The sequence below is a fragment of the Hemitrygon akajei genome, chromosome 11 (genome assembly GCF_048418815.1).
Source record: "Hemitrygon akajei chromosome 11, sHemAka1.3, whole genome shotgun sequence".
NCBI classification, from domain to species: Eukaryota; Metazoa; Chordata; class Chondrichthyes; order Myliobatiformes; family Dasyatidae; genus Hemitrygon; species Hemitrygon akajei.
This window is the reverse complement of record NC_133134.1, coordinates 22,452,618-22,478,856: the sequence shown is the minus strand read 5'-3', so window position 1 is coordinate 22,478,856 and position 26,239 is coordinate 22,452,618. Positions and strand designations below refer to the sequence as shown.

Below are 26,239 nucleotides of genomic sequence, written 5' to 3'. Positions count from 1 at the left end.
AAAAAGAAACTGCCCCAATACAGACCTCTACAGAGCACCATTTCTCACTGGCAGTCAACCAGAAAATAATTCTTTTCTTCCCACTCGCTGCCACCTACAAGTCAGCCAGTGCTCTAACCATGCCAGTTACTTTTCTGTAATACCATGGTTTCTTAACTTGGTAATCTGCCTCGTGTGTTGCCTTGACAAAGGCCTTCTGAAAATCCAAATGTACAAGATCCACTGCATCCCCTTTATCTATCCTACATGTAATCTCCTCAAAGAGTTCCAACAGGTTCATCAGGCAAGATTTTCCCTTGAGGAAACCATGCTAACTTAGTCCTATCTTGTCTTGTGTCTCCTAGTACTTCATAACTTCATCCTTAATAATTGACTCCAACACCTTTGCAACTGCTGTGGTCAGGTCAAATGGACTATAATTTACTTTTTGCTGCCTTTCTCCTTTCTTAAAGAGTGGAGTGACATTTGCAATTTTCCTGTCCTCTGGCAGCATCACAGAGTCCAAAGACTTCTGAAACGTCATTACTAATACCTTCACAATCTCTACTGCTACCTCTTTCAGAACCCTAGAGAGCAGTTCATCTAGTCCGGGTGACTTGTGTCCCTTTAAGTCTTTCTAATTTTTGAGCACCTTCTCCCTTGCAATAGTAACTGCACCTACTTCTCTACCTTCACACACTACAACATCTGGCACACTACTCGTGCCTTCCACAGTGAAGACTGATGCAAAATACTCATTTAGTTCATCTGCCATCTCCTTGGCCCTGTTATTATTTCTCCTGCCTCATTTTCTAGTGGTCCTATATCCACTCTCATCTCCCTTTCATTTTTTTTTTACATGCTTGAAAAAGTTTTTACTATCCACTTTGATATTGTTTGCTAGCTTGCTTTCATATTTTATCTTTTCCCTCCTTTTTTAGTTGCTCTTTGCAGGCTTTTAAAAGCTTCCCAATCCATTGTCTTCCCACTAATTTTTGCTTTGTTGTATGCCCTCTCTTTTGCTTTTACATTAGCTTTGACTTCCCTTGTTAGCCATGGTTGTACTATTTTGCCATTTGAGTGTTTCTTTGTTTTTGGAATACATCTATCCTGCACCTTCCTCATTTTTCCTAGAAACTCATGCGGTTGCTGCTCTGCTGTCACCCCTGTCCGCATCTCCTTCCAATTTACTTTTGCCAACTCCTCTCTCATACCACTGTAAGTTCCTTTACTCCACTGAAATACTGCTACGTCAGACTTCAGTGTGTATGGTTATATTATATGCCTTGATCAACTATAACATTTTTGTACATATCTTCCCCTTACTCAACCAGTCAATTGGTTCTTTGCTTCAGTAAAAGTGTATTGTTACTATAGAATTTCTCCTCCGTCAGGTGCGATTGACATGGCTGCAAAGTCAGCGGGCATAATTCCAGGCAGTCCAGTCCCAGCCCTTGATGCTGAAGGTTCACAAGATTTGGCCTCTTTGTCAAATGAAGATGTTTCCATGGTGACCTCAGAACAGGATTTATCCTCCGTCCATCAGAATGGAAGTACACCAGAAACTTTGGCAGGGGTAAGTGTCAAACTGAAATGTAGAGCTGTAGAAAATATCCATAGGTCAGGCTCTGCCAGTGAAGAAAATAAAAACTAAGTTGGTATTACCAATAACAAAATTAGTGCATTCTGATATAAAACAGAAAAAGTTATCTAGAATTGTTTAATACAATATGGACTGCAGAATATCATAACATGCCTAGATGGACAATGAAGTGTAGTTCCTCAAATGTACTAATATTAGCATTGCAGCCTTCCAAACTTAATATTAAATTCAACAATTTAAGTTTACATGCTTTCTGCTTTTTTTCTCCTCTCTAATTTCTCTCATAAACCCATCAACCGGAATGCTTCATCAATAGTTTTTCATTTTGTCAGCCCTGGTCTTGCCCTATCAGACAGATTACCTTTGTCCTATCTATTTCTCCTCAATTCTTTCTGCAACTTTAAAACTGATTTGTGTTGTTCCACTGGCTCTAAACATAAACCAGTGAGTCTGACATCAGTAGTGGGGAAGTTATTGGAAGGTTTTCTGAGGGACTGGATATATAATTATTTGGATCGACGTAGACTTATTAAAGATGGTCAGCATGGCTTCGTGCATGGTAGGTCATTCCTAACCAATCTTAAGTTTTTTTTTGAGGAAGTTACCAGGAAACTGGATGAATGCAAGGCAGTGGATGTTGTCTACATGGACTTCAGCAAGGCATTTGACAAGGTCCCACAAGAGAGGTTGGTCAAGAGGTTCTAGTTGCTCAGCATTCAGGATGAGGTAATAAATTGAATTAGACATTGGCTTTGTGGGAGCAGCCAGAGAGAGGTAGTAGATGGTTGCCTGCCTGACTAGAGGTCTGTGAGAAGTGGAGTGCCACAGGGATTGGTGCTGGGTCTATTGTTTGTCACCTATATCAATGATCCGGATGATAATGTGGTTAACTAGATCGGCACGTTTGTGGAAGACGCCAAGATTGAGGGTGTAGTGCATAGGAAGGAAGGATATTGTTGCGCGCAGAGGAATCTGGATCAGCTGGAAAAATGGGCTGAAAATGACAGATGGAATTTAATGCAGACAAGTGCAAAGTGTTGCACTTCGGTAGGTCCACCAGGATAGGTCTTACATAGTTAACAGTAGGGCACTGAAGAGTGTGACAGAACAAGGGGATCTAGGAATACAGATCCATAATTTGTTGAAAGTGGCATCACAGGTAGATAGGGTTATAAAGAAAGCTTTTGGCACATTGGCCTTCATAAATCAAAGTTTTGAGTACAGGAAATGGGATGTTGCATTGAAGTTATATAAGACATTGGTAAGGCCTAATTTGGAGTATTGTATGCAGTTTTGGTCCCCTAACTACAGGAAAGATGTAAGTTAAGTTGAAAGAGTACAGAGAACATTTATAAGGATGGTGTCAGACTGGAGGACATGAGTTATAAGGAAAAATTGAATAGGTTAGGACTTTATTCCTTAGAATGTAGAAGTTTGAGAGGAGATTTGATAGAGGTTTTCAAAATTAGGGGTATAGATAGGGTAAATACAAGCAAGCTTTTTCCACTGAGGTTGGGTGGGACGACAGCTAAAGGTCATGTGTTTTAAGGGTGAAAGGTGAAAAGTTTAAGCAGAACATGAAGGGAAACTTCTTCACTCAAAGGGTCATGAGAGTGTGCAACAAGCTGCCAGCACAAGTGGTGCATACAAGCTTGATTACAACATTTAAACAAAGCTTGCATAGGTACATAGATGATAAGGGTATGGAGGGTTATGGTCACGGTTCAGGTTGATGGGTGTTAGCAAATTAAAAGGGTGCGGCATGGACTAGATGGGCCATAGGACCTGTTTTTGAGCTGTATATTTCTATGACTTTGACTCTATTTTCATTTTCCCTGTTGTGACAAAGGGTCTTCAACCTGAACATTTTTCTCTTTCCACACCTACTGCCTGACCTGTTGAGTACACAGCATTTTGAGTTTTTTTTTATATAGATTTCCAATGTCCCATGTTATTTTTTCATGGAAGTGAGTTCCTAAAGTTGTTAAATTGTATATTGAGTCTAAAATGTTACAACGTCCCCAGACAAAAGTTTAGGTGGTGGTCCTCAAACTTGCATTGGCCCTCCTCAAAAAAGTGCAAGATTTCAGGCATATCGGTTACAGATGCAGACTTAGAAGTGACAGGATGGAGAATTTGCCCTTGTACACTAAATGCATTTGCAAAGTAAATTGGTCACTCAAGCTCATTTTGGTTTCTCCAGTGGAAAGGAGACCACATTGTGTGCACTGAATTATAGTGTGGTGCGATGTTATTCTGTTGAATTACTGGTTGTTCTTTAAACACAGATGGTCCCCAAAAGAATCACCTGAATTTTTTTTCTAAGGTAATAGTTGCATAGGCAGCTGATAAGCAAAGCTTAATTGTTCGCACCAAGCCTATGCTGTTCAGTATTTACAGTTTGCATCCTCTGTATGCCAGGGCAAATGTTCATATAACTAAAAAGCTTTCATTGCAATTGTAGGAGTATTATTGAGTGCAGGTATTTGATGTAGAAAAAAAGGGATTTTTTTCTTAGAGGCTGGCCTAATAGAAAGCATGTAAAGTATAAATATGTTCATTGTTGTACCCAGTTACAAACTGTGTTGCTAACCTACCCACAGGATTTCTGAAGTAGTTACTTGGGAATCTATCCATATACAATGTAAATGAGAAGCACAAATATTCCTTAAAAAAACTCGTACATCTAGTTACTGTGCAACGCACGCAAAATGCTGGTGTTCAACAGGTCAGTCAACATCTTTGGAGAGGAATAAAGAGCCAACGTTTGGGCTGAGACCCTTCACTGGCAATTTGTCAGTGTGTACTCTGGATTGCCAGCATTGTCAGAATCTTGTGTTTGATCAGCTACCATGTCAAGTACTTCCAGAATTAAATTGGTCAGCTTGACCCCACTGCCTTCCTGTCATATTTGATGTTAACCTCTTTTGCACTGCAGACCTAGGAACATCTGCTGGTTTGAAGCAGTGTTCTTTTATTATCAGTTATGTCATTGGAACCTGATTCTAATATTGACTAAAGGTCTGAACTGAAGTTTTCCTAATTCATACAATGCAATTTCCACCAGATTGATTGTAAAAGATATCCTCACTGTTGCAATCTAATATTACCATAAATGTATTTTCTAAGTGGAAAGCATTTTATGTTCCAGTATTTTGGTATATTGTTGTGCTGCATGTATTTATTTAATCAAATTAAACATTTTCATACACATTAAAATTTGAACCAAATTTGAACAAAATATTTGAAATTATCCACTATTCTGCTGAGAAAATATATTCTTCACCTTCAGTCTTGCTTTGATATAATCGATTTTGCTGGGAAAAGTAGGTTCAGTTGTTTTGATCAGGATGCTTCCTACACTATGGATATCCTTTGGGTTAGCCACTTAACTTTTTATCATTAATGTGTTCTTTCTACACAGAGGGATCTTGAAAAACACACGCGTCAGAATGGTCTATCCTCTCCTTCAGGTGAAACCTCTAACTCACTGTTCACTTCTCCACCAAACGTCTCGACACTCCTTGATATTTCATTGCCAGGACCTCCAGATGACACACTGTCCCAGGGTGGACCCCATAGCCAAATCAGTGACTCCATTATTGAGCTTGCTATCAACTCGACTCAGTATGTTGGTGGTAAGTGAAAGAATTAAGTTTCCTTTCTGTTGGGTGATGCTTTACAGTAAGGACTAAATGTTTATTATTTTAATGTGAACATTTAAAACATCTCTAATTGATAATCATTGCAAGAATATTATAAATAGATTACCAAAAATACACCTGTCTGTTGCAAAAGATGAATGTAATCTATAATCTGACATGGTTTAATAGTTAATAATCTTTTGGCTGTTCTGAATATACTCAGTGACTGAGCCTATCCTTGTAACCTTCATGATTCTAGATTCCAAGGGCTTGCTCTTGGTGAAGAAGCCTGAATGGTTGACTCCTTATTTTGGGAGTATATAGTAATCCCTGGCTCTAGTCTCTGCAAGCCTAGAGAAATATCTACTCATTTAAATTAGTTCACTCTCATTCTTCAAACCCCAAGAAACCCCTGGTTCTATCTGTTTAATTGCACTTTATATATCACCTGCCATCCCAAGAATAAATTTAGTCAATCTTTGCTGCAGTCCCACCATCATATATGTCCTTTGTTATGCAAACCAGACCTGTATGGTCTCAATCAGGTACTATATCGGAGCATGCTGTCATGACTCTTGCGCTCAAATCTTACTGTAGTAAAGGTCGACATGTCATTTTTCTTCCTAAGAGGTGACTAGATCTGCATTTCATGTTCAGGAATGTCTGTACTCTTCAATCCAAGGCAACTTGATGCTCAACTAGATACTACTTAAATGCTGTCAGTGCCTCTGCTTCCACCGTATTCTCAGGCAGTGTATTCCAGATATTCAGTGCTAATATTCTCCTTGTGTATAAGATGATGAGAGGCATTGATCGTGTGGATAGTCAGAGGCTTTTTCCCTGGGCTGAAATGGCACAGTTTTAAGGTGCTTGGAAGTAGGTACAGAGGAGATGTCAGGCATAAGTTTTTTACTCGGAGTGTTGAGTTCGTGGAATGGGCTGCCGGCGACGGTGGTGGAGGCGGATACAATAGGGTCTTTTAAGAGACTCCTGGATAGGTACATGGAGCTTAGAAGAATAGAGGGCTATGGGTAACCCTAGGTAATTTCTAAAATAAGTACATGTTTGGCACAGCATTGTGGGCCAAAGGGCCTGTATTGTGCTGTAGGTTTTCTGTGTTTCTATGAACCATTCTAAATATCTCATCCCCTAATATGAAGTCAATATCATTTAGTTTCATGAACCTCTGGTACAGGGAACAGTTGCCATAGTCTACTGTATCGAAGCTTCTCATAATTTTATATACCTCATTCATGCCCCCTCTTTTTCACTTCCACTCCAGGGAAAACGGACTTAGTTTCTCTCCTCATAAAGGGCAATGTCCTAGTGATCTCAACATTATTTAATACTGACAATGAACAACTGGAGCCTGGCAGCATCCCACTAGTCACAACCTGCAAAGCCAAAAATCAGCCCTTTATTCCTACTGTCTGTCTCCTGTTCATTAACCATCTTCAAATTGTTTAAATATACCATGCATTCTTTGTTGATTAATTTTTCTCTTGTCAAAAATTGTCAAAGTTTAAATACACTACTGCAACAGGTTTGCTCTTATCCTATTCAAGTTACAACTTCAACAGAACTCTTAACTGATCTATCAAACATCATTGTACCTTTCATAAATCCATGTTAGTTGATTGCTTATTATTTTCTAAATGCACTATTGCACTTTCTTTTTTCCTCGCTGTGGATGTCAAGCTAACTGATCTATAGTTCCTTTTATCTCTTTCCCTCATTTCTCAAAAACTGAGCTAATTTATTATCTTACAGCCACAATATCAAATTGCTTTTATTGTCAATGTTAAATTAACACCTATTCCTTAAAGAAAGAACTTGCATTTTTAGAATAACACACAAAATGCTAGAGGAACTCAGCAAATCAGGCAACATCTACGGAGGGGAATAAACAGTCAATGTTTTAGGCCGAGACCGTTCATCGGGACTGGGAAGGAAAGGGCAGAGGTCAGAATAAGAAGGTGGGGAAGCAGTACAAGATGGCAGGTGGTGGGTGAGACCAGTTGAGGGAGGCAGTGAGGGGATATGAAGGATGAAACTGGAGGAGTGTAGGTGGAAGAAATAAAGGACTGAAGAAGAAAGAATGTAGTAGGAAAGGACAGTGGACCATGGAGGCGAGGAGAAGAGATAGGTGAGAACATATTTAGAACATCTTTATCCTAAAAAAGTTTGCAACATTTTAAATATTTTGTAATTACTGTAATTAATTGTTACAATGGCTTGTAATACAAATTATTTTCTTTCTTTTAATAAGGTGATGGCTCTTCTCTCTCTATAACAAAGCTGAATGGTAGTGACAACTCTAAGAATCTCCCATCTCCACCAGCCAGTCCTCAACGAAACTGGATTCCCTCTCCTACCCATGACCCACAGTGGTATGCACCAGATTCTGGTGACTTGTGTAAGTGCATTTAATCACCCTCCAGCATTTCATCTTGTATATAATTTGCTTTCCCTAAACATTTAAAAGTAGTTTGCAAAGTGTCAGTCACAATTTACTAACTTGTTTTTCAGTTTCTATTCCCTTTTTCATGATTTCTGGAGTCTATCTTCCTGTAAACAACAGTATTAAGTAGATTTGAATTTAATTGAATTGACCTTATTTCTTAGTCCTTCACATACATAAAGAGTAAAAATCTTTGTTACATCTTTGTCTAAATGTGCAAGGTACAAGTTATAGTAATTTGTAATACATAGTATGTACAACAGGACAGTCAGTATAGACTAGAAATACAATTCTATCAACGTGAATTAATCAGTCTGATGGCCTGGTGGAAGAAGCCTGTGGTCCCGGCTTTTATGCTGCAGTACTGTTTCTCGGATGGTAGCAGCTGGAACAGTTTGTGGTTGGGGTCACTCAGGTCCGCTATGATCCTTTGGGCTCTTTTTACTCACCTATCTTTGTCCTGAATAGTGGGAAGTTCACATCTACAGATGTGCTGGGCTGTCCACACCACTCTCTGCAGAGTCCTGCAATTGAGGGAAGTACAGTTCCCATATGAGGCAGTGATGCAGCCAGTCAGGGTGCTCTCAATTGTGCCCCTGTAGAAAGTCCTTAGGATTTGGGTACTCATACCAAACTTTTTCAACTGTCTGGGGTGAAAGAGGCGCTGTTGTGCTTTTTTCACCACACAGCCAGAAAGTACAGACCATGTGAAATCCTCGGTGATGTGTATGTTGAGGAACTTAAAGCTCAACCCCAGATCCATTGATGTCAGTAAGGATTAGCTTGTCTCCATTCTTCCTGTAGGCCACAACCAGCTCCTCTGTTTTTGCAATGTTGTGGGAGAGTTTGTTTTCTTGACACCACTGTGTCAGGGTAAGGACAACTTCACTGTAGGCTGCCTCGTTATTTGAGGTAAGGCCAATCAATGTAGTATCGTCAGCAAATTTGATTAGCAAATTGGAGCTGTGGGTGGTGACACAGTCATGGGTGTCCAATTAGTAAAGGAGGGGGCTTAGGACACAGCCCTGAAGGGCAGAGGTGAGGGAGCCCACTCTTACCACCTGCCAGCGATCTAACAGAAGTCCAGGATCCAGCTACACAAGGCAGGGTGAAGGTCGAGGTCTCTGAGCTTCTTGTCAAGCCTGGAGGGAATTATGGTGTTGAATGCTGAACTGTAGTCCAAGAACAGCATTCTCGCATAGGCATCCTCCTTCTCCAGATGTGTGAGGACGGTGTATAGAGCTGTGGCTATTGTGTCATCTGTCAATTGGTTGTGTCTGTAGGCAAATTGTAGGGGTCCAGTGTGGGTGGGAGCATGCTGCAGATGTAGTCCTTGTTCAGCCTGTCAAAGCATTTGCTTATTACTGAGATGAGTGTGACAGGGCACCCACCAGTCATTCAGACATATTACTTTGGTCTTTTTAGGTACAGGGACAATTTGTTACTGATCCTTGGTTTCATGTCCAAATGTCCTCTGTTACTTCTTTTTGTACTTGCTTTTGACATTTCAGTATTTTTGCAGCAATGGGCAACAAGGCTCACTTACTTGTCTCTTCATTTTAAGTCATACATTCATTGCATAAGTGCACCAGCTGATGCACAGTAGAGGCATGGGTGGGGGGGGGGGGAGAAAACACAGGCAATGTGACTAAACAGGCTGGAGTGAGATGAAAAGCCTGCTATAATTAAATTTTTGCATGCTGTATCTCACTTCATTATTCCCCAAATCATTCAGTAACCTTTCAGATAAAATTCTACATTTCTAGAGCAAAAATAATTCTTAACATTTTTAGATTACTTGCAGAATGCTTAAAAAGAAGCAAATCTTATTTGTCTTGTGTGTCCCAGAATTCTACTTCACACAATGAAATAGTTTGACCTGCAGTGCCTGTTACATAGGAAAATCTGGCTGTCTTTTCGTGTAGGCAGAATTTCAAAAACAACAAAAGGTAATCTGATTTTAATATTAATTAAAAGTGGAATGTCGGCAAAGATTCTGGAAGAACTCCCAGCTTTAGCTAGTGTAGTGAGATGTTTACACCCAATCTGCTGAAGCATGCAAGACTTCTCTTCAATGCTTTTTTTTCTTATAAATCCTTGTGCCTTTTTCCTATATATATTTTTAGCATTGCTATTTGCACTTGAGTCTTAAATTCCCCCCACAGCAGCAAATAGTATTTTCATTTATCTTGATGGCTAGTTAAAATATTTTAGTGTATTTGGTATAACTTCCAGATATTAATTCACTGGTGTCCTGTAGCTTGAGTAGTAGCATCCATACCTTGTGTATTGGATGGATGTGGTGCCAATATCCTCTTCAGGGACTTGAGCGCAAATTCTAAGCTGACCCTCCCTCAGTACTGGTTACTAAAGAGTAGCCGGGATATCCTAAGTTCTTTTCCAATATTTATCATTCACTTACTTTTTACTGAAAAAGTATCTAGCACCATTACTAAATTTTATCTAGTTATTACATTTCTATTTGTGGAAGTTTTTGGTGCGCAAGTCGGCAGTTGTATTTCGTCCATCACAATAGTGTTTAGATTTCAAAGTACTTCATTGATTTTTCAAGTACCTAGACCATAAACATAGAAATCTACAGCAAGTTCCAGGCCCTTCGGCCCACAGTGCTGTGCCGACAGTGTAAGCTACTCTGGAAACTGCCTAGAATTTCTCTACTGCATAGCCCTCTGTTTTTCTATGCTCCATGTACCTATCTAAGAATCTCTTAAAAGACCCTCCACCACTGTTGTTGGCAGTGCATTCCACGCACCCACCACTCTCTGTGTGGAAAAACTTGCCTCTGACATTCCCTTTGTACCTACTTAAAACCATGCCCCCTTGTGTTAGCCATTTCAGCCCTGGGAAAAAGCCTCTAGCTATCCACACGATCAATATGGATTCCCCATTTTGGACTCAGTACTTGTGAAGTTCTGAAAGCTGCTATGGAAATACTAGTCTGTTTTGTGCATTGCCTCCACAGCATTCTTGACATTGGAAAGCAGCAGAATAGCTAATACAATTCGTCTCCACCATAGGAATTGGTTTGGTTTGAAATCCAAGGAAAAGAAGACGGGTGTGGGAGTAGACTACAGTCCCCAACCTATGACCTCTCAGTAGATCAGAGTAGAAATGGGGAAATATAAAAGGCATATTGAAAGAAACTGCAATTATCATATGGAATTTTAATCTACAGATTGATTGGATGAACCATGGGTGTCATAGCAGAAGTTGTGGAATGCAACAGGGATTGCTTTTTGGAGAAGTTCATTACAGAACCTACCCAGGAGAAGGCTATTTTAGATTTAGGCTGGTCTAATGAGGAAGGATTAATAAGGGATGTTGTAATTAAAAATAGCCTAGATCGTGGTGAATACAGTATGATAGAATTCCAAATGCATAAGTCCATAGCCAGTATCTTCAATTTAAATAAGGGCAGTTATAATGGTATGAGAGAGGAGTTATCTAAGGTGGAGTGAGTAAACAAGAGGAAGGTTAGTTAAGAAATGACAGATAGCTAAGTAGCTGGTCTATAATGCTCAGCAAGAGTTTATCCCAATGAAGAAGCTGGATTCCATGAGAAAGAAGAACAATATGCGGTTAATGAAAGAGGTAACCTGTGACAGAACAAAGGGCATAGACATGGCTCTCTGTTTTTCTTTATTCCATGTGCCTAAGTATCTCCTAAATGTTGCTAATGAATCCGCATCTAGCACCATCTCTGGCAGTACCTTTCTCACTATCCTCCAATCACCATAAAATTTTGTCTTCTTTTGTATTAGCCACTTCCGCCTTGAAAATGTTCTGGCTGCCCATTCACCTTATGCATCTTAAAATGTGCACTTCTATCAAGTCACCTCTCATCCTCCTTTGTTTCAAAGAGAAAGGCCATGGTCGCTCAATTTTTCCCCATAAGACATGCTCTCCAATGCAAGCAGCAGACTTGTAAATCTCCTCTGTGCCCTCTCTAAAGCTTCCACATCCATGAGGCAGCCAGAACTGAACACAATCTTCTGAACGCAAACACGAGGAAATCTGCAGATGCTGGAAATTCAAGCAACACACACAAAATGCTGGTGGAACACAGCAGGCCAGGCAGCATCATTAGTCCTGCCGAAGGGTCATAGCCCGAAACGTTGACTGTACTTCTTCCCGTAGATGCTGCCTGGCCTGCTGCATTCCACCAACATTTTGTGTGTGTGACAATCTTCTAACTGTGGTCTAATCATGGTTTTATGGATTTGTAATATTACCTCATGGTTCTTGAACTCAATCCTCTGACTAATGAAACATCTGCCTTCTTAACCACCATAACAACATATGTGGCAAATTTGAGAAATTTGTAGACGTGGACCCCAAGATCCCTCTGTTCCTCCACATTGCTAAGAATCCTGCCATTAACCTTGTACTCTGCCTACAAGTTCAGCCTTCCAAAACTTACCATTTCAACACTTCAACTACCACTTCTCAGCTGTCCTGTTATAACCTCTGACAACATTCTACACTATTCAGAACACCGCCAACATCCATGTCGTCTTTAAACTTACTAACCCACCCTTTTACCTCCTTAACCAAGTCATCTATAAAACCACATAGTAGGGGTCCCAGAATAGATCCCTGTGGAACACCACCAGGCACCATCCTCCAAGCAGAATATGCTCCATGTACTGAAACCCTCGGCCTACAGTCAGCAAACCAATTCTGAATTCACACAGCCAAGTCTCCCTGGATCCAATGCCTCTTGACTTTCTGAATGATTCTACCATGGGGAACCTTGTCAAATTCCTTAGTAATTTACACCACATCCATTGTTCTACCATCATGAATTTGAGGAATTATCACTTCCTCAAAGAATTCACTCGGGCTTGTAAGGCATGACATACCCCTCACAAATCTACATTGGCTGTCCCTAATCAGTATATGCATATCCAAATGCTTGTAAATTCTGTTTCTAAGAATCCTGTCCAGTAGTTTGTTCACCACTGATGTAAAACTCCCTGATCTATAATTCCCAGGATTCTTCCTATTACCTTACTGGAACAAAAAAAAATACATTTGCCACCCTCTGATCTTTTGGTACTACTCCTTTGGCCAATGAGATCCAAAAGATCATTGCCAGAGGCATAGCAATCTTTTGCCTTGCTTCCCATAGTAACCTGCCCAGCCCTGGGACTTGTCTATCTCAATGTTTTTCAAAAGTTCCAGCACATCCCTTTTCTTAATGTTGACACATTTCAGCAAGTCACCCTGAAGAAAAGTATTCATTAAGGGCCTTCCAACCTCCTCCAACTCAAGGCACAAGTTCCCTCTTTTTATCCCTGATCATCCTCCTGTACTTCACGTATGTATATAACACCTTGGAGTTTCCTTAATCCTACTCACCATGCCCTCTTCTACCTCTGTCTGATCCCTGCTTTCTAAACCTTAAGTCTGCTTCCTTCTTCCTCTTGACTAGATCTTCCACATCTCTTGTCAAGCTTGGTCCCTTTACCCTCTCATCCTTTCTTTGCCTCAGTGGGTCAAACATATCTAGAATCCAATGCAGATGCTTCCTAAGCAACCTACATATTTCACTGAGTACATCTGTTTCCAGTTTACAGTCCCAAGTTCCTGTCTTAATAGCATCATAGTTTGCTCTCCCCTCATTTCCTATACATTCTGCTCCTATCCCTGTCCAAGGCTATTGTAAAGACCGTGAATTGTGTCACTTGCTGTAAAATGTTCACCCACCAAGAGATCTGTCACTTGACTAGATTCATTGCATAGTACTAGTTCCAATATGGCCTCTCCTTTGCCAGTCTGTCCACATATTGTGTCAGGAATCCTTCCTGAACATGCCTAAAAAAAAAAAAAAAAAAAGTCCTGCCCCATCTAAACCTGTTGCACTAAGGAGGTGCAAATCAATATTATAAAAGTTCAAATCAACCATGACAACAGCTGTTATTTTTGACCCTTTCCAAAATTTGCCCCCCAATCTGCTGCTCAATGTCTCTGTTGTTATTGGTGAGGGGAGTGGTATATAGAACATCTTCAATAGTGGTTGCTTTCTTCTTGCTTCTGACTTCTACCCGCACTGATGATCCCTTCACAATGTCCTCCTTTACTGCAGCTCTGATAGTATCTCTGATGAGCAATGTCAGTCCTCCACCTCTTTTTTTTTCTCCTCTTCCCTCCCTCTCTTGAAACAGCTAAACTCTGGAACATCCAGCTGCCATTCTTGCCCTTGTGACAGTCAAGTCTGTAATGGCATGATGGCATAGCTCCAGGATGCTGGGCTATACAAAGTGGCAAGGGTTGGGTAGACCAGAGGACCAAGCAATGTTTAGGATCTGGCAACAGAATACAAAAAAGCTGATGACGGGGTGAAAATCAATTTTGAGGAAAATACTTCTGTATATAGTATTAAAAACACAGTAAAAGCGTCTGTAGATACAGAAATAGAAAGAGAGTTGCTGAGGTAAATTAGGATCTCTAGAGAATGGTGAATCAATAACATCAAAGAAAAAATGGCAGTTGAATGTTTCTTTTAATGGAACTTCATTAATAATTTCCCTCAGATATCAGATGGGCTAATTCCAAATAACCGGGGAGAAGCTACAAAAGTGTTAAAGGCAGGCAAGTTACCAGCTCCGGGTGGATTCCATGCTAGGAATTTAAAGGAATTTGGCTGCAGAAGTAGTGGAACCAGAAGATGAAAGTTTTCATATTTGTTAAACTCAGGGATGGTATGGAAGATCAGAAAACAACCAATGTGGTTATCTTCTTCCAAAGATGAGAAAGGGTGAAGGATGCGAACTACAGGCCAGTTAATTTAACAACTATTACTGGCAGGATTCTAGGGTCAGTGATTAAAGACCAAATATGTAATTGTTTAGTAAATCTGAATATAATTAATCCCAGTTAAACATGATTTATAAAAGCATGTTAACAAGTTTACTGGAATTCTTTGAGTATTTAACAGGGAGAGGTGATGGAGGGGAAACTACACAAGTGGTGGATTTAGATTTCTAAAAGCTATTTGACAAGGTACCACACAGAAGGCCAGTGCACAAGTTAAAAGACATTGAAGCAAGTCAGAATCAGGTTTAATTTGTAATGTGGCAGCAGTACAATACAATATAAAACTAAGTTACAGTGAGAAATATATATGTAATATTTCTTACTGTAATCTAAATTAAATAAGTAGTCTAAAAAGAGAAAAAAAGTGTTCATGGGTTCACTGTCAATTCAGAATATCTGATAGCAAAGGGGAAGAAGCTATGCCTCGAATCATTGAGTATGTGCCTTCAGGCTCCTGTACCTCCTCCCTGATGACAGCAATGAGACAAGGGCACGTCCTGGGTGATGGGTGCCATCTTTTTGAGGCATCACTCCAGATATCCTGGATGCTGGGGAGGCTAATGCCTATGATGGAGCTGACTGTTTACAACTTTATGTAGCTTATTTTGATCCTGTGTAGTGCCCCCCCACGCGACATCAGATGGTGATGTAGCTAGTTAGAATGCTCTCCACAGTACACCCGTAGAAATTTGCAAGCGTCTTTAGTGACATACCAAATCTCCTCAAATCTATTGAAACATATGCTACTGTCGTGCCTTCTTTGTAAATGCATCAATATATATTGGGCCCAGGATAGATCCTTGGAGATGGTGACACTCAGGAACTTGAAATTGCTCACCTTTTCCACTAATTGAGGACTTGTGCGTGTTCCTTTGTTTTACCCTTTCTAATGTCCACATCAGTTATTTGGTCTTACTGACACTGACTGCAAGGTTGTTGCTGTGACACCACTCAATTAGCTGATCTATCTTGCTCCTGTATGCCTTCTCGTCACAATCTGAGATTCTGCCGATAATAGTTGTGTCATCAGCAAACTTATAGATTCCATTTGAGCTGTGCCTAACCACACAGTCTTGGATGTAGAGAGAGTAGAGCAGTGGGCTAAGCAGGCATCCTTGAGCTGTGCCAGTATTATCAGCGAGGTGGAGCTGGTGTTTCCGATCCACACAGACTGACAGTTTCTGGTGAGGATTTCAAGGATCCAGTTGCAGAGGAAAGAACAGAGGTCCTGGTTTTGGAGCTTTTTGATCAGAACTGTAGGAATGATTTTGTTGAACACTGAGCTGTAGTCAATAAACAGCAGCCTGACCCACTTATTAGTATTGTCCAAGTGCTACGAGGCCTAGGAGTATTCAAGGAAGTGTTTTAAAATTAATTGAAAACTGGTTATCTTATTTTAAAAAACAGTTGGAATAAATGGATCCGTTTCAGACTACTGCTTGGATCAGTTTTTGGTCCGTACTTGTTCACTACTTGTGTTAATGGCATGGAGCGTGCAACAGTATACAAGGTTTCCATGATACAAAAATAGATGGAAAGACATTTTGTGATAAGGTTACTGTGATTCTGCAGGAGAATATTGATAAAGTGAGTGGGCAAAAACCTGGCACATGGAGTCGATTGTTGGGAAGTGTGAGGTTCTGCACTTCAGTGAGGAATGTCTGATGGAAAGAGACTGAGTAAAGTACAGAGGGCTCTAGTTGGCCTGGTGTCTAGTGCAAAAAAAGTAAGCAGGTACAACAAGTTGATTAAAAACAAACAGCATTTTGGCCTTTATTGCAGAGGGGCTGGAATTTTAAAAAGGTTTCATTACAATTGTATAGGGTGTTAATCTTGGAATGAGAAGATTGTCCTACCAAGAGAAGCAAAGTAGCTTGGACTTGTATTCCATGATATTAGAAGAATGAGGGGTAACTTTATTCAAGCACACAAAATCCTAAGTAGGCTTGATAAAATATAAGTTTTCACCAGTAGGTGATACCCAATAAGGTCATTTGAAATTGTGGTGAATCTGGAATTCTCTGCCCTGGTGGGTAGTGGTAGTTCGATCATTGGAAGTATTTAAAGCAGAGGTGGATAAATTATTTGATAGATTGAGGAATGCCATGGGTGTGCCCATATGGTACAGAAGAGGAATTGAGACCAGCATAGATCAGCCATGTTGATATTGCAGTCTTGAGGGGCCTGATGGCCTGTTCGTATTTTGGTCTTATGTTGTCTTTATGAAACTGTTGTGATATGTTACAACAGAGAATTTTATTAAATAGCAATAAAGCAAGCAAATTCAGTAATCATTGCACAGCTTTTCATGAGGTAGATAAGTTAGCAATTAATTAAAATTAACTGAAATAAACCTAGGTCCTTTTAGTCTCTACTGTGTCATTGTTTAAATTATTTCATTCATTCAATTGGTTCAAGTTAAATAATAGTTTTAAAAGTCAATTGAAATGACCAATGAATACTTGTAAACAGTGGCGGGGGAGGTACTGTGTGAATTTACTGAATTGCTCAGTTAATTTCAACCCGTTGCACTCAGATCTGTATAAACATTCTGTACATAATGTTTGTGTTTAGTTTAAATAACAATTTCTTATGCCTGGACAGTCATCGCAGTCAACTGAAATTTTGTGAAATTTCTGTATCTGAAAGTAGTTTATAAACTCCTTGTGTACTGTGGCAGAATCATGGAAGCCCATTTCCAACTTTATCTTCTGGTGTAATGCTTCTGTTTTCTTGGCATCTCAAAGCGAGAAAGGTGCATATTGCCAATACTCCTTCAGTATCACACAACAGTGTTGGCCAAGCTCATTTTCCTATATTCTATAGGCCTTTGGTCCACGTCTTTTGGTTCAGGCTGAAAAGTCCAATCAACTCAGCCAATCTGACATCAAAAAGAAAATGAGCTTCCATATTGGCCTTTGAAACCGTGAGTTAATATTTTTTGTTCTAATATTCGATCATTATGTTTGATTAGTTGCAGCAAGCCTAATATCTCCCGAAAAGGGGCGGAAGATGTTAACAACCGGCAACAGCAACAACCATGGCAATAGCAACTCTTTGCTTGGAACAAGCCTACTGGATGGAAACTCCAGGGATTCTTTTGTTTCCCGCTCACTAGTAGATGTCTCTGAGGTAAGATGGCCGCTTCTGTTAGGAATGACCAGTGAAGGCTGTGTTTCCATTGATGCCAAAATATTTTGACTAAATAACTACTAAAAAATTTTGTAAAGTTACTTAATAATTTATAAAGAAGAAAATTCAACACTACATGTAAACATTAATATACTTATCTTTTGTCATATAAACTTTATAACCACTAGCAAGAAAATTGTGACTACCCCAATTTGTTTTTGTATAGTAGGGGAAGCATTCGTACTTCCTCTTCAGTGATTTGATCCTCACATTATATGGTATCATATCATTATAATTTTGAATTGGCCTCCAGTAACAACATTTTAAATATTTTTTATATTTTTATATATTATTTATTTATTTATAATGTTTCAGTCCATGGTTAATTGAAAGGAAAATTTGGAATATCTTAATTATTTCAAAAATTATGAAAATAAGCCTGTATTATTAGCTTTCTTAATGTGACAACTAGAAATGCATATAATATTCCAAAGCTTCGTACAGGTACAACATGATCTCCTGACTGTTATACTCAGTACCCTGGCCAATGAAAGCAAGAATGTCATATGTGTTGTTTACCATCTTCTACCTGTGTTGCCAACTTCAGGAGGCTATGCACTTAATCCCCAAGATACTTTCATATATCAGTGTTTTTTGAGGTACTGAAAATCTTTAAAGCATTCCTCTACCAAAGCTGACAACATGGTATTCGTCTAAAGGAAGTGTTTCACTTTGCCTCCTATCCTATCTGGCATCGAGAAAGGACAAAAGAGGGTGGAAAAACTCAGGTCTTTGCTGGTATGTCAGGAATATTCTGGTAGTTAGCAGAAGATGCTTATGAGGAGTAAACAACTTGGCTAAAATATATTAAGAGGAGAAGTACACATTTTCCAGTCAGCATTCTTGCTGTATTTAATTTCAGTCTGGCTGTTTTTGTTATATAGGTGGATTCTCAGCTGGTGTGTATGATGAACGAAAGCAGTGTGGATTATATTGCCCGCTTTAACGATCTTGCTCAAGAGCTCTCAGGAGCTGAGACTTCGAGGAAGGAGATGCTTTTGGACAGTGGCCCTCCAATTGGTGATCTTTCACAATAAGGTCATAAACTGAACAAGGGACTCATTTAGAGTGCCCCCATTCTTCAGCACCTTGCCAATTAAGCTGCCCAGTTTGGGTATTGACTACTGGAGAAACCATTTGTAAATGACACTGAGAGGTTTGAAAAATGTGCAATACACTTGACAGTACTGCCCATAATTCAGTATTAGGTTCATGATAATATTTACTTGGCAGTCATTGACATAGAATAAAGCTGCAAGAAGCCAAAAGGATCCTGCGATGGGACTGAACGCTAGGGTGAATGTTTTTCTAATGTCTGAAACTGATATGCAGATTGATCATATGCTTGAATTGGGCATGGAAACAAAGCTGATGTTATTGTGGTTTGTACCAGGCTCTTCCTAGAGTGGTATGGTATGTTCAGAATGAATTATGCAAACCTTTTGTACCATATAACACACCCACTTTGCTTTCCATTAAAACCAAACTAACCATATCAGGAAAGCCCTAGTGACTGTATTCTGCCTGAAAGCATGCTATAGCACATGGCCGTCATAGTTATAGTGGTAATGCTGTTTACGTGGGGCACATTGTGATGCAAGGAAGTCATTAAACAGGTAGTAGCTTGTATTCAGCATGGTCCCTTTTGCCACATAATACTTTTAAACACCTATCAGATAGACTGGTGAGTTCCCCTGAGAATACTGAGTGAAATACACGGTGTTGATTTAAAATATGTTTACAAAGTGCATGGGTTTGTGCCCATGCGAACTGAATAAACAAGCAGTAGCAAGCAAGTCCCTGAAGGCCACTTCAAAAGGGAAATTAATTTATTTTTGCTGCACATGTGTTTTAATAAATAGTTGATTGTATTTTTTTCATCTTGAACAGAGCCACCAATGGTTATGACCTTGATAGGCCTCTTCAGCTCATGCTACGATTTCTTTTGAATTTCTGGTTCTGTCTTTCTGGTCTATTTTTTTTCTCTAATCCTGATCTTCCCTTCCTCTCCCGGTTTTCCATCTTGTATACTCTTAATGGAGGTAAGCTTATGAACGAGCTTGATGAGTACCAGGCAAGTGACTATCAGTATTGGACCCAAAGCTTGCCACTGAGTAGAGGGTTCTGCAATAGTCTCATACAGCATCAAGATTCTAGATGCACCTTCTAAATTTGTTCCTGCACTGTTTTAAGTACACCGTGACTCATTTTCAATTAGTTAGATACATTTCTTTAGTCCTGAAGACACACTTTTATTGCATTTTAAATTGCATCCAGTAACTATGCTTCAGATTGAAGTTATGGTACCATGTTTTTGTTGATATGAAAGAATTCTGCGTGATGGATCTCAAGTGTGTTTAGTATTGTGCAGTTTACCTTTGAGTCATCTTGTGCTGCTTATGTGTTTTTTTTTTTGCACCCAAGGAATCCAGTGTGGTACCTTTGAATTTTACAAAATATTGTTTTACTTTACTGTCTTTTTCCTATCTTTCTGCCAGAATATTACCCAAGGACTTAAACTGTTCACTCAAGCACATGTTTAGGTTGGAACACTGTGCAGACTGACTGCAGTCAAATTCGAATTTAGTAGCAGGCAAGATTTTGAAGTGTTTTACAGTTTCACATAGAACGCACACACTTGAGACTTTTTTCCCCATATAGTCAACTATGTAAATAAGATAGATATGTGCATTGTTAATTTTATCTATCACACAGAGCTCTAGAAGAACTGTACTTTTTTAATATAAGCTACATCTAAGATATTATTGTGGAAGGATTATCTCCCAATCTTATATAATTTCAAATTTGGCTACAAGCTAGATCATTATAACTCTAGGCTTCCCAACACCAGGAGGAAAAGTAGCAAAGCTGGTATATTACAATGAGTAATTGCACTGGAGCCACCAGTGCATGTTGCAATGCAGTAATTGTGGTCTAAAGTTATTCAAACTCAATTGTGTGTAATATTAATAATGTAAGCCAAGTATAAAGTACTGGAAACAGACAAGCAAATTGATTTGAGGATTCTGGAAAGCTGTGACCTAAGTTATCTACAATCTATAACACTTGCCTGTTCTATATTCTTTTCTAATATACAAAAACTCCAGATAATCTACTGCAACTCATCTTAACATATTCTTCTCTCATTTAGAACAAAAGTAGTCTATTCATCAACAAAACATTGGTAATTCGAGTTTTGGTAAATGCCTGTTGCATTGTTGCAGGGATTTGTTTAATGTATCTGAAACACAATGTTAAAAGTTATTTTTTGTAAAATTGCAACTATACTTGGAATTAAACAGATTCCATTTTGTACGTTTGTTAAGTAAAGAAGTAAGCTTCCATTTTTAGTTTGGTACACTAGGTTTGTCATGAGGTAAGGAGATGGCAGTAGTTCTCTTGGGTTTGAGGGATATTTCCCTTGGCTAGCTTTCTAGTGTTTTGCTTTCCAAAATATTCCAGCAAATATGCAGAAACTATCTCATTCATGTTAAATAAGCTGGTAATTAGAACCCCATGCCTCACCTCCGTTATTGCATTTTTTTTATGGTCAATCTTTCTCACTTTTACCTTTTTGTACTGACTTAATGTTCTGAATGATTATGCATGTATTGCTGGTCCCAAGCAGTGTGTGGAGGCAGGGAATAGAAACTGTCCACTGGGTGTGTTATAATGTTTACATGGTTTGTACAATTCTTAAATATATTCTCTGCATCAGTTAAATAGGAAGAAGCTACTAAGAATATTTTTTTAAATGGAACAAAAGTAGATTAACTTTACAATTAAATCTGAACACAGATGTCTCCGTTTGTTCCTCTGGACTCTAGCCTCATATCAGGAATGTTCTGAATGCAGAATGAAATGTTTGTCAGAATTCAAAGCTTCGGTACTTTTTGTAGAGCAGTTCCAGACAGAGATCTCTACAGTTTTTCTGATATTAATAATTTCTATTTTAGATTTCATTGACATCTAACTATTCGTCTTTTCTGCAGCTGTGTGATAAGATACAATTTCCATCTTTCCCTTTTCACTAATTTCCTCTAATGACTGGACGAAAGTTCCAAGATTACAAAACCATAGGTTTCTTTCTTCACTGTTGGCTGTTGAATTTTTCAGGTGAAAAGATACATTCAGCAGTGAATTGTTGTAGCGAAATAATCACTTCAATTTTCCCAATATATTAATTCACCCAATGAAAAAATCTTCAGATCATTAAAAGGTGAATGATTTATTGTCCTTGCATTTCTGGCAAATTTGATTTATCATATTAAATGCAAACAATCAAAGAAGGGAGATTTAATATCCTGCTTAATCTGACTTCCGTCTGTCATCTAACCCGGTAGGGCCAAATGTGAATATATCTTTAATGCTCTTAGAATTTCCCATTGCACAACCATGCAGTGCCTTTATACAATCCTAATCAGCTGGTATGAAATCTTGGAACAGATCAATATAGAGTCTAACTCTCAGAAGTCTAATGTGATTAGCATTCAGTTAGGCCATGCAGTAGCATGTCCCAGGTCAGTTTTAATCTAGTAGTGAATGCACTGTAATTTGCACCCTAAGTTTTCTATAGTTAAAGTTATATAGTGTGCCACTGTTATTGTGGCAATAATTCCATCTTATAATGCAATCCTGACATTTATAAATGCTAAGATGCATGGATAGCTATGTTTATGTTTCTTTTTGATGAAGGTTCATAACTAAAGACCAAGAAACCAAATGTGGAACAACTCTTCCACGTGATTGTGTAAGTGTATACATTTGTCAAATGGGCAGACTGACAGCTGAGAACATTTCCAAAATTTGAAAAGATTGAGTTTCCCCACCCACTGGGAATAAAGACCCCACAATGCCAGATGGTTTATTTTAGCTACTGGTTTTACTTTACAAACCTTTCCACCTTTTGCATCGGTTTGTATTTGTGTGAATGTGTGAGTGTTTGTAAGTGCGTTTCTATTGCAAATTAATTTGGAACAAAACAGTTTTACATTTTTTTTACAAGCAACTCTTCATTTTGCATTCAGTAGTACTTAATTTATTAACTGCTTTTTTAATAGTTTTAATCTTGCACTGGAAGGTAAATATATATTTATAAAATTGAATTTAAAGCTGGTGTGTTATTTGTGCAAAATATAACAGTTTGGCAGTTTTGCTAACTCATCAATGATTCCATAGTTTGTTAAATTGCTATCAGCTGAAGTTTGGTTATCACACTTGATTTGCTACTTGTGTTTTGTGAATGCGAGAACCTATAATGAATTATAACATTGATCATCACAACTGAAAGCAGATTGGCAAATCTTCACAATATGGCAACGTTCTTCCTCTGAAAGTTCGTTAAGTTTGGATGCTGTTCTGGGCAATGGTCAGTTATGTGTGAACATTAGCTGAAATTTACTGACACTGAGCTGTTTAAAAATACAAATTCTTTATATTGTACACCAAGCAGTATTATTTATATTCATAAGAACAGATGTATGCAGCTAGGACCAGGCGTATTTGTAACTTCACAATCCTCATCCTTTGGTCTGAGGAACATGGGGCCCATTTTGATCATTATGACTGAAGCTTTGAATCTTGACACCTTTTTTTGTTTTTGTTCACTTTGTGGCCGTTGTTATGTTAGAGAAACTTCCCATCAGTTTTAAATTACATTTTTATAAAAACCTAAAAAGAACATAATGATTAGTAACAATTTTAAGTCTTTCTTGGGAATATTTTAAGACTTAATTTATGTAATTGACTAAAAAGAATTACTAAACATGACAAAATTATATCAACATCATCATTGCATTAGTGCTGACCTAATGTGCATTCACAGTTGTGTTATGTAAATACATCATTCTTACATTATGGGCTCAGTCGCTCTAAATCAGTGCAATCTTGTACAATAATGGTGATTTAGATGTTTATTGGAGCCCATTGTTAAAACAATAGACTCTGTAGAAATTCAGAATAACAAAGGGTTTTAAAGGGGTTTTGAAAAATTGCTGATGGGGAGGGTCTCCATGAAATTTCTAATTGATGCACTACAATAAATGGTTCTGCTTTGGCTTTGGAGCAGGGTCTGAATGGCTTTTAAGATGTAAATGTTGTACAGAAGCAGAAGAGAAATGTTCATAGCATTGTTTCGATAAAAAGCCATATCAGTTGTAAAGGTTTTCATCCCCTTTTGAGATGTGAAAACTTTTAAACAGTTCAAAATCCTTTTCCCTGACCTTTGTACCAAATGTGTAAATTATTTTTGACTATTTATTCTGTATGATTTGAGTTTTGTGGTTATTTAATATGCAAAGAAGCTGTTAAACTTTCATGTTGAGTTCTTTGTTTAACCTGTAGAGCTGTTTTTTTTAAATTCTTGCTGATAAACACGTTTTAAATACAGCATCTGTGATAATGACTGCTGATTTTCCATTTGGGTTGTATAGACTTTGTCAGAAGCCAGACTGGTAAATGATGGAATTTAATGATTTGGAGTCTAAAACCATAGAGTGGAAGTAGGGGATTCACAGTTTACAGGGTGGTGAGATCAAGGTTCAGAACCCTTTTTAACATTGGTATTTCCTGTTCCATGGTGATCACAGTAAATGTCAACTTTATTTTGTGAGGCTATTTTTTTAGGTTTGTTTTCTCTGAAGTATTAGTACTAGCACCCCTGAAAAAGCCAGTGTTAACTGTGGATTATGGAAAATTTTACTATTTTAATGTGCCTACTTCAAAACTAGAATTCCATATGCTCTTCCTCATCACTCAAACCATAAGATGGATCTAATTTAATCCCTTTAAGAGGAATAGAAGCAAAAATAGGAGCATGCATAGGATAGGTCATTTAGCTCTCTAACCCTCCTCTGCCATTCTGACAGCTGATCCTTAATCTCAAAATCATATTCTCACTCTCTCACCAAATCCCTTGGTTTAGAAACTTATCTCCTGTAAATGTCTTATCCTGTATTTTGAGACTGTAACTCGGGTTCTAGAATTCCTGCCTTCTCCCCCTCTACCACCATAAGGAAACCTATCGAGTCCTGCCAGCATTTTGTATGTTTCAATGAGATCTCTCATTCTTCTAAACAGGCTTAGTTGCTCCAACCTCTCCTTATGCAAGTTAAATCAGGTGAACCTTTGTTGCACTCCCTTAATGGCAAGCACGGGTTCTTGCCAGGTTACAAATACCTCACTAATGGAGAGCCTGGAATTATGCTGACTGCTGAGGAGCAATAGTCTCCTGCTGGATAGTAAAGGGTATTTTCCACGGATGCTGCCCGACCTTCTGAGTTCCTTCAGCATGTTGCTTTCACCCCAGCATCTGCAGAATATTTTGTGTAAACAGTATTCCTATACGCCTTCTCTTCCCCCGCCATATATGCAAACGCAATAATCAGCCAGGTGGAGCTGAGCCAACTCGCTCACTGGCAGCTGTTCTTCCCATAACCACTGGCAGCCCAACACAGATGTTTCTGTGACCTCGCTGAGTTTTTATTCATTTCTGACTTGAGAAGAGTTCGGATTATTAAGACTTTTCAGGAATGGAGCCTACCATAGCATGAGGACCTGCTGTATAATCCTTTATTTTAAAGACGATCTTCACACAGTTCTCCAGGTGTGCTCACTTCAAGGTCCTGTGTAGTTGTAGTAAAGCATCCTTGGTCCTCAATTCAAAACCTCTCAATAAAGACCCAAGGCATCATTTGTCTTCACTACCATCTGCTCCTGCACATTTACTTCCATTGATGGGTACAAGAGCATCTAAATACCCAAACTTTTCCCATTGTATTACTATTTAAATAAAACTTTCCCCTCATATTGAATAATTTCACATTTTACTACAATAAACACACAATTTCCTTTTCCTAAATCCATGTTGGTGGTGTTTTATTACACTGCTTTTTTTCCAAATCCTCTGTTACTGCATCCTTTATCATGGCTCTGTTAGTTGGGTAATTCAATCTGTAGCTCCCCATTTCATTTTCTAAATAGTGCAGTTACAACTGGTAAATGGCAACCAATGTATCAGGTATTTCCATGGCTACCTCTTCTAGTGCAGATTATGAAGATACAGGAATTGTATTCATTAGCTAGTTTAACACTTAAGTTCCTGAAGGTAGCTGTGAAAAGATGGTATGACCCAACTGGTAGGGGCTTAAAGTTATCCTCTGTATGCTTATAAAATAGTAAATTAGCACTGACAATATTGAGGCCAACATGATTGTTGCCATTGGCTTTACCAGCCCAAACCCAGTAAGAGCAGAATACCATACAGATGTTTTGATAAAGATACCAAATCAGTCACCCATTACATTCTGCATATGAATATCCAAGAGCAGTACATGATCATCCAGTAACGTGACTGCACAACCAGGATCATAACATACATAATTCACCACTCCTACACCCCCTATGGCCCTTATTCTATACTGCCACTACTGGAACATGAAAATCCCAGTTGAAGTTCCAAATGTACTTATTCTGCATAATCCAATAATACAACTTACAGGTGTGTAAAGATTTGTATCCATA

General features: G+C 38.7%; 1 protein-coding gene across 3 annotated transcripts in view; it reads left to right on the top strand.

The window, feature by feature from the left end:
- cramp1 (cramped chromatin regulator homolog 1) overlaps positions 1-24,106 on the top strand; it is a 77,073-nt gene extending 52,967 nt beyond the window's left edge. For all 3 annotated transcript variants that reach the window (XM_073060390.1, XM_073060391.1, XM_073060389.1), the window contains exons 16-20: positions 1,374-1,555; positions 5,007-5,220; positions 7,496-7,642; positions 17,502-17,659; positions 18,604-24,106. In XM_073060390.1, the coding sequence (XP_072916491.1) occupies positions 1,374-1,555; positions 5,007-5,220; positions 7,496-7,642; positions 17,502-17,659; positions 18,604-18,756 (854 nt within the window). In that variant the 3' untranslated portion in view covers positions 18,757-24,106. The remainder of the gene's footprint in view (positions 1-1,373; positions 1,556-5,006; positions 5,221-7,495; positions 7,643-17,501; positions 17,660-18,603) is intronic.
- The last annotated feature ends 2,133 nt before the right edge of the window (positions 24,107-26,239 follow it).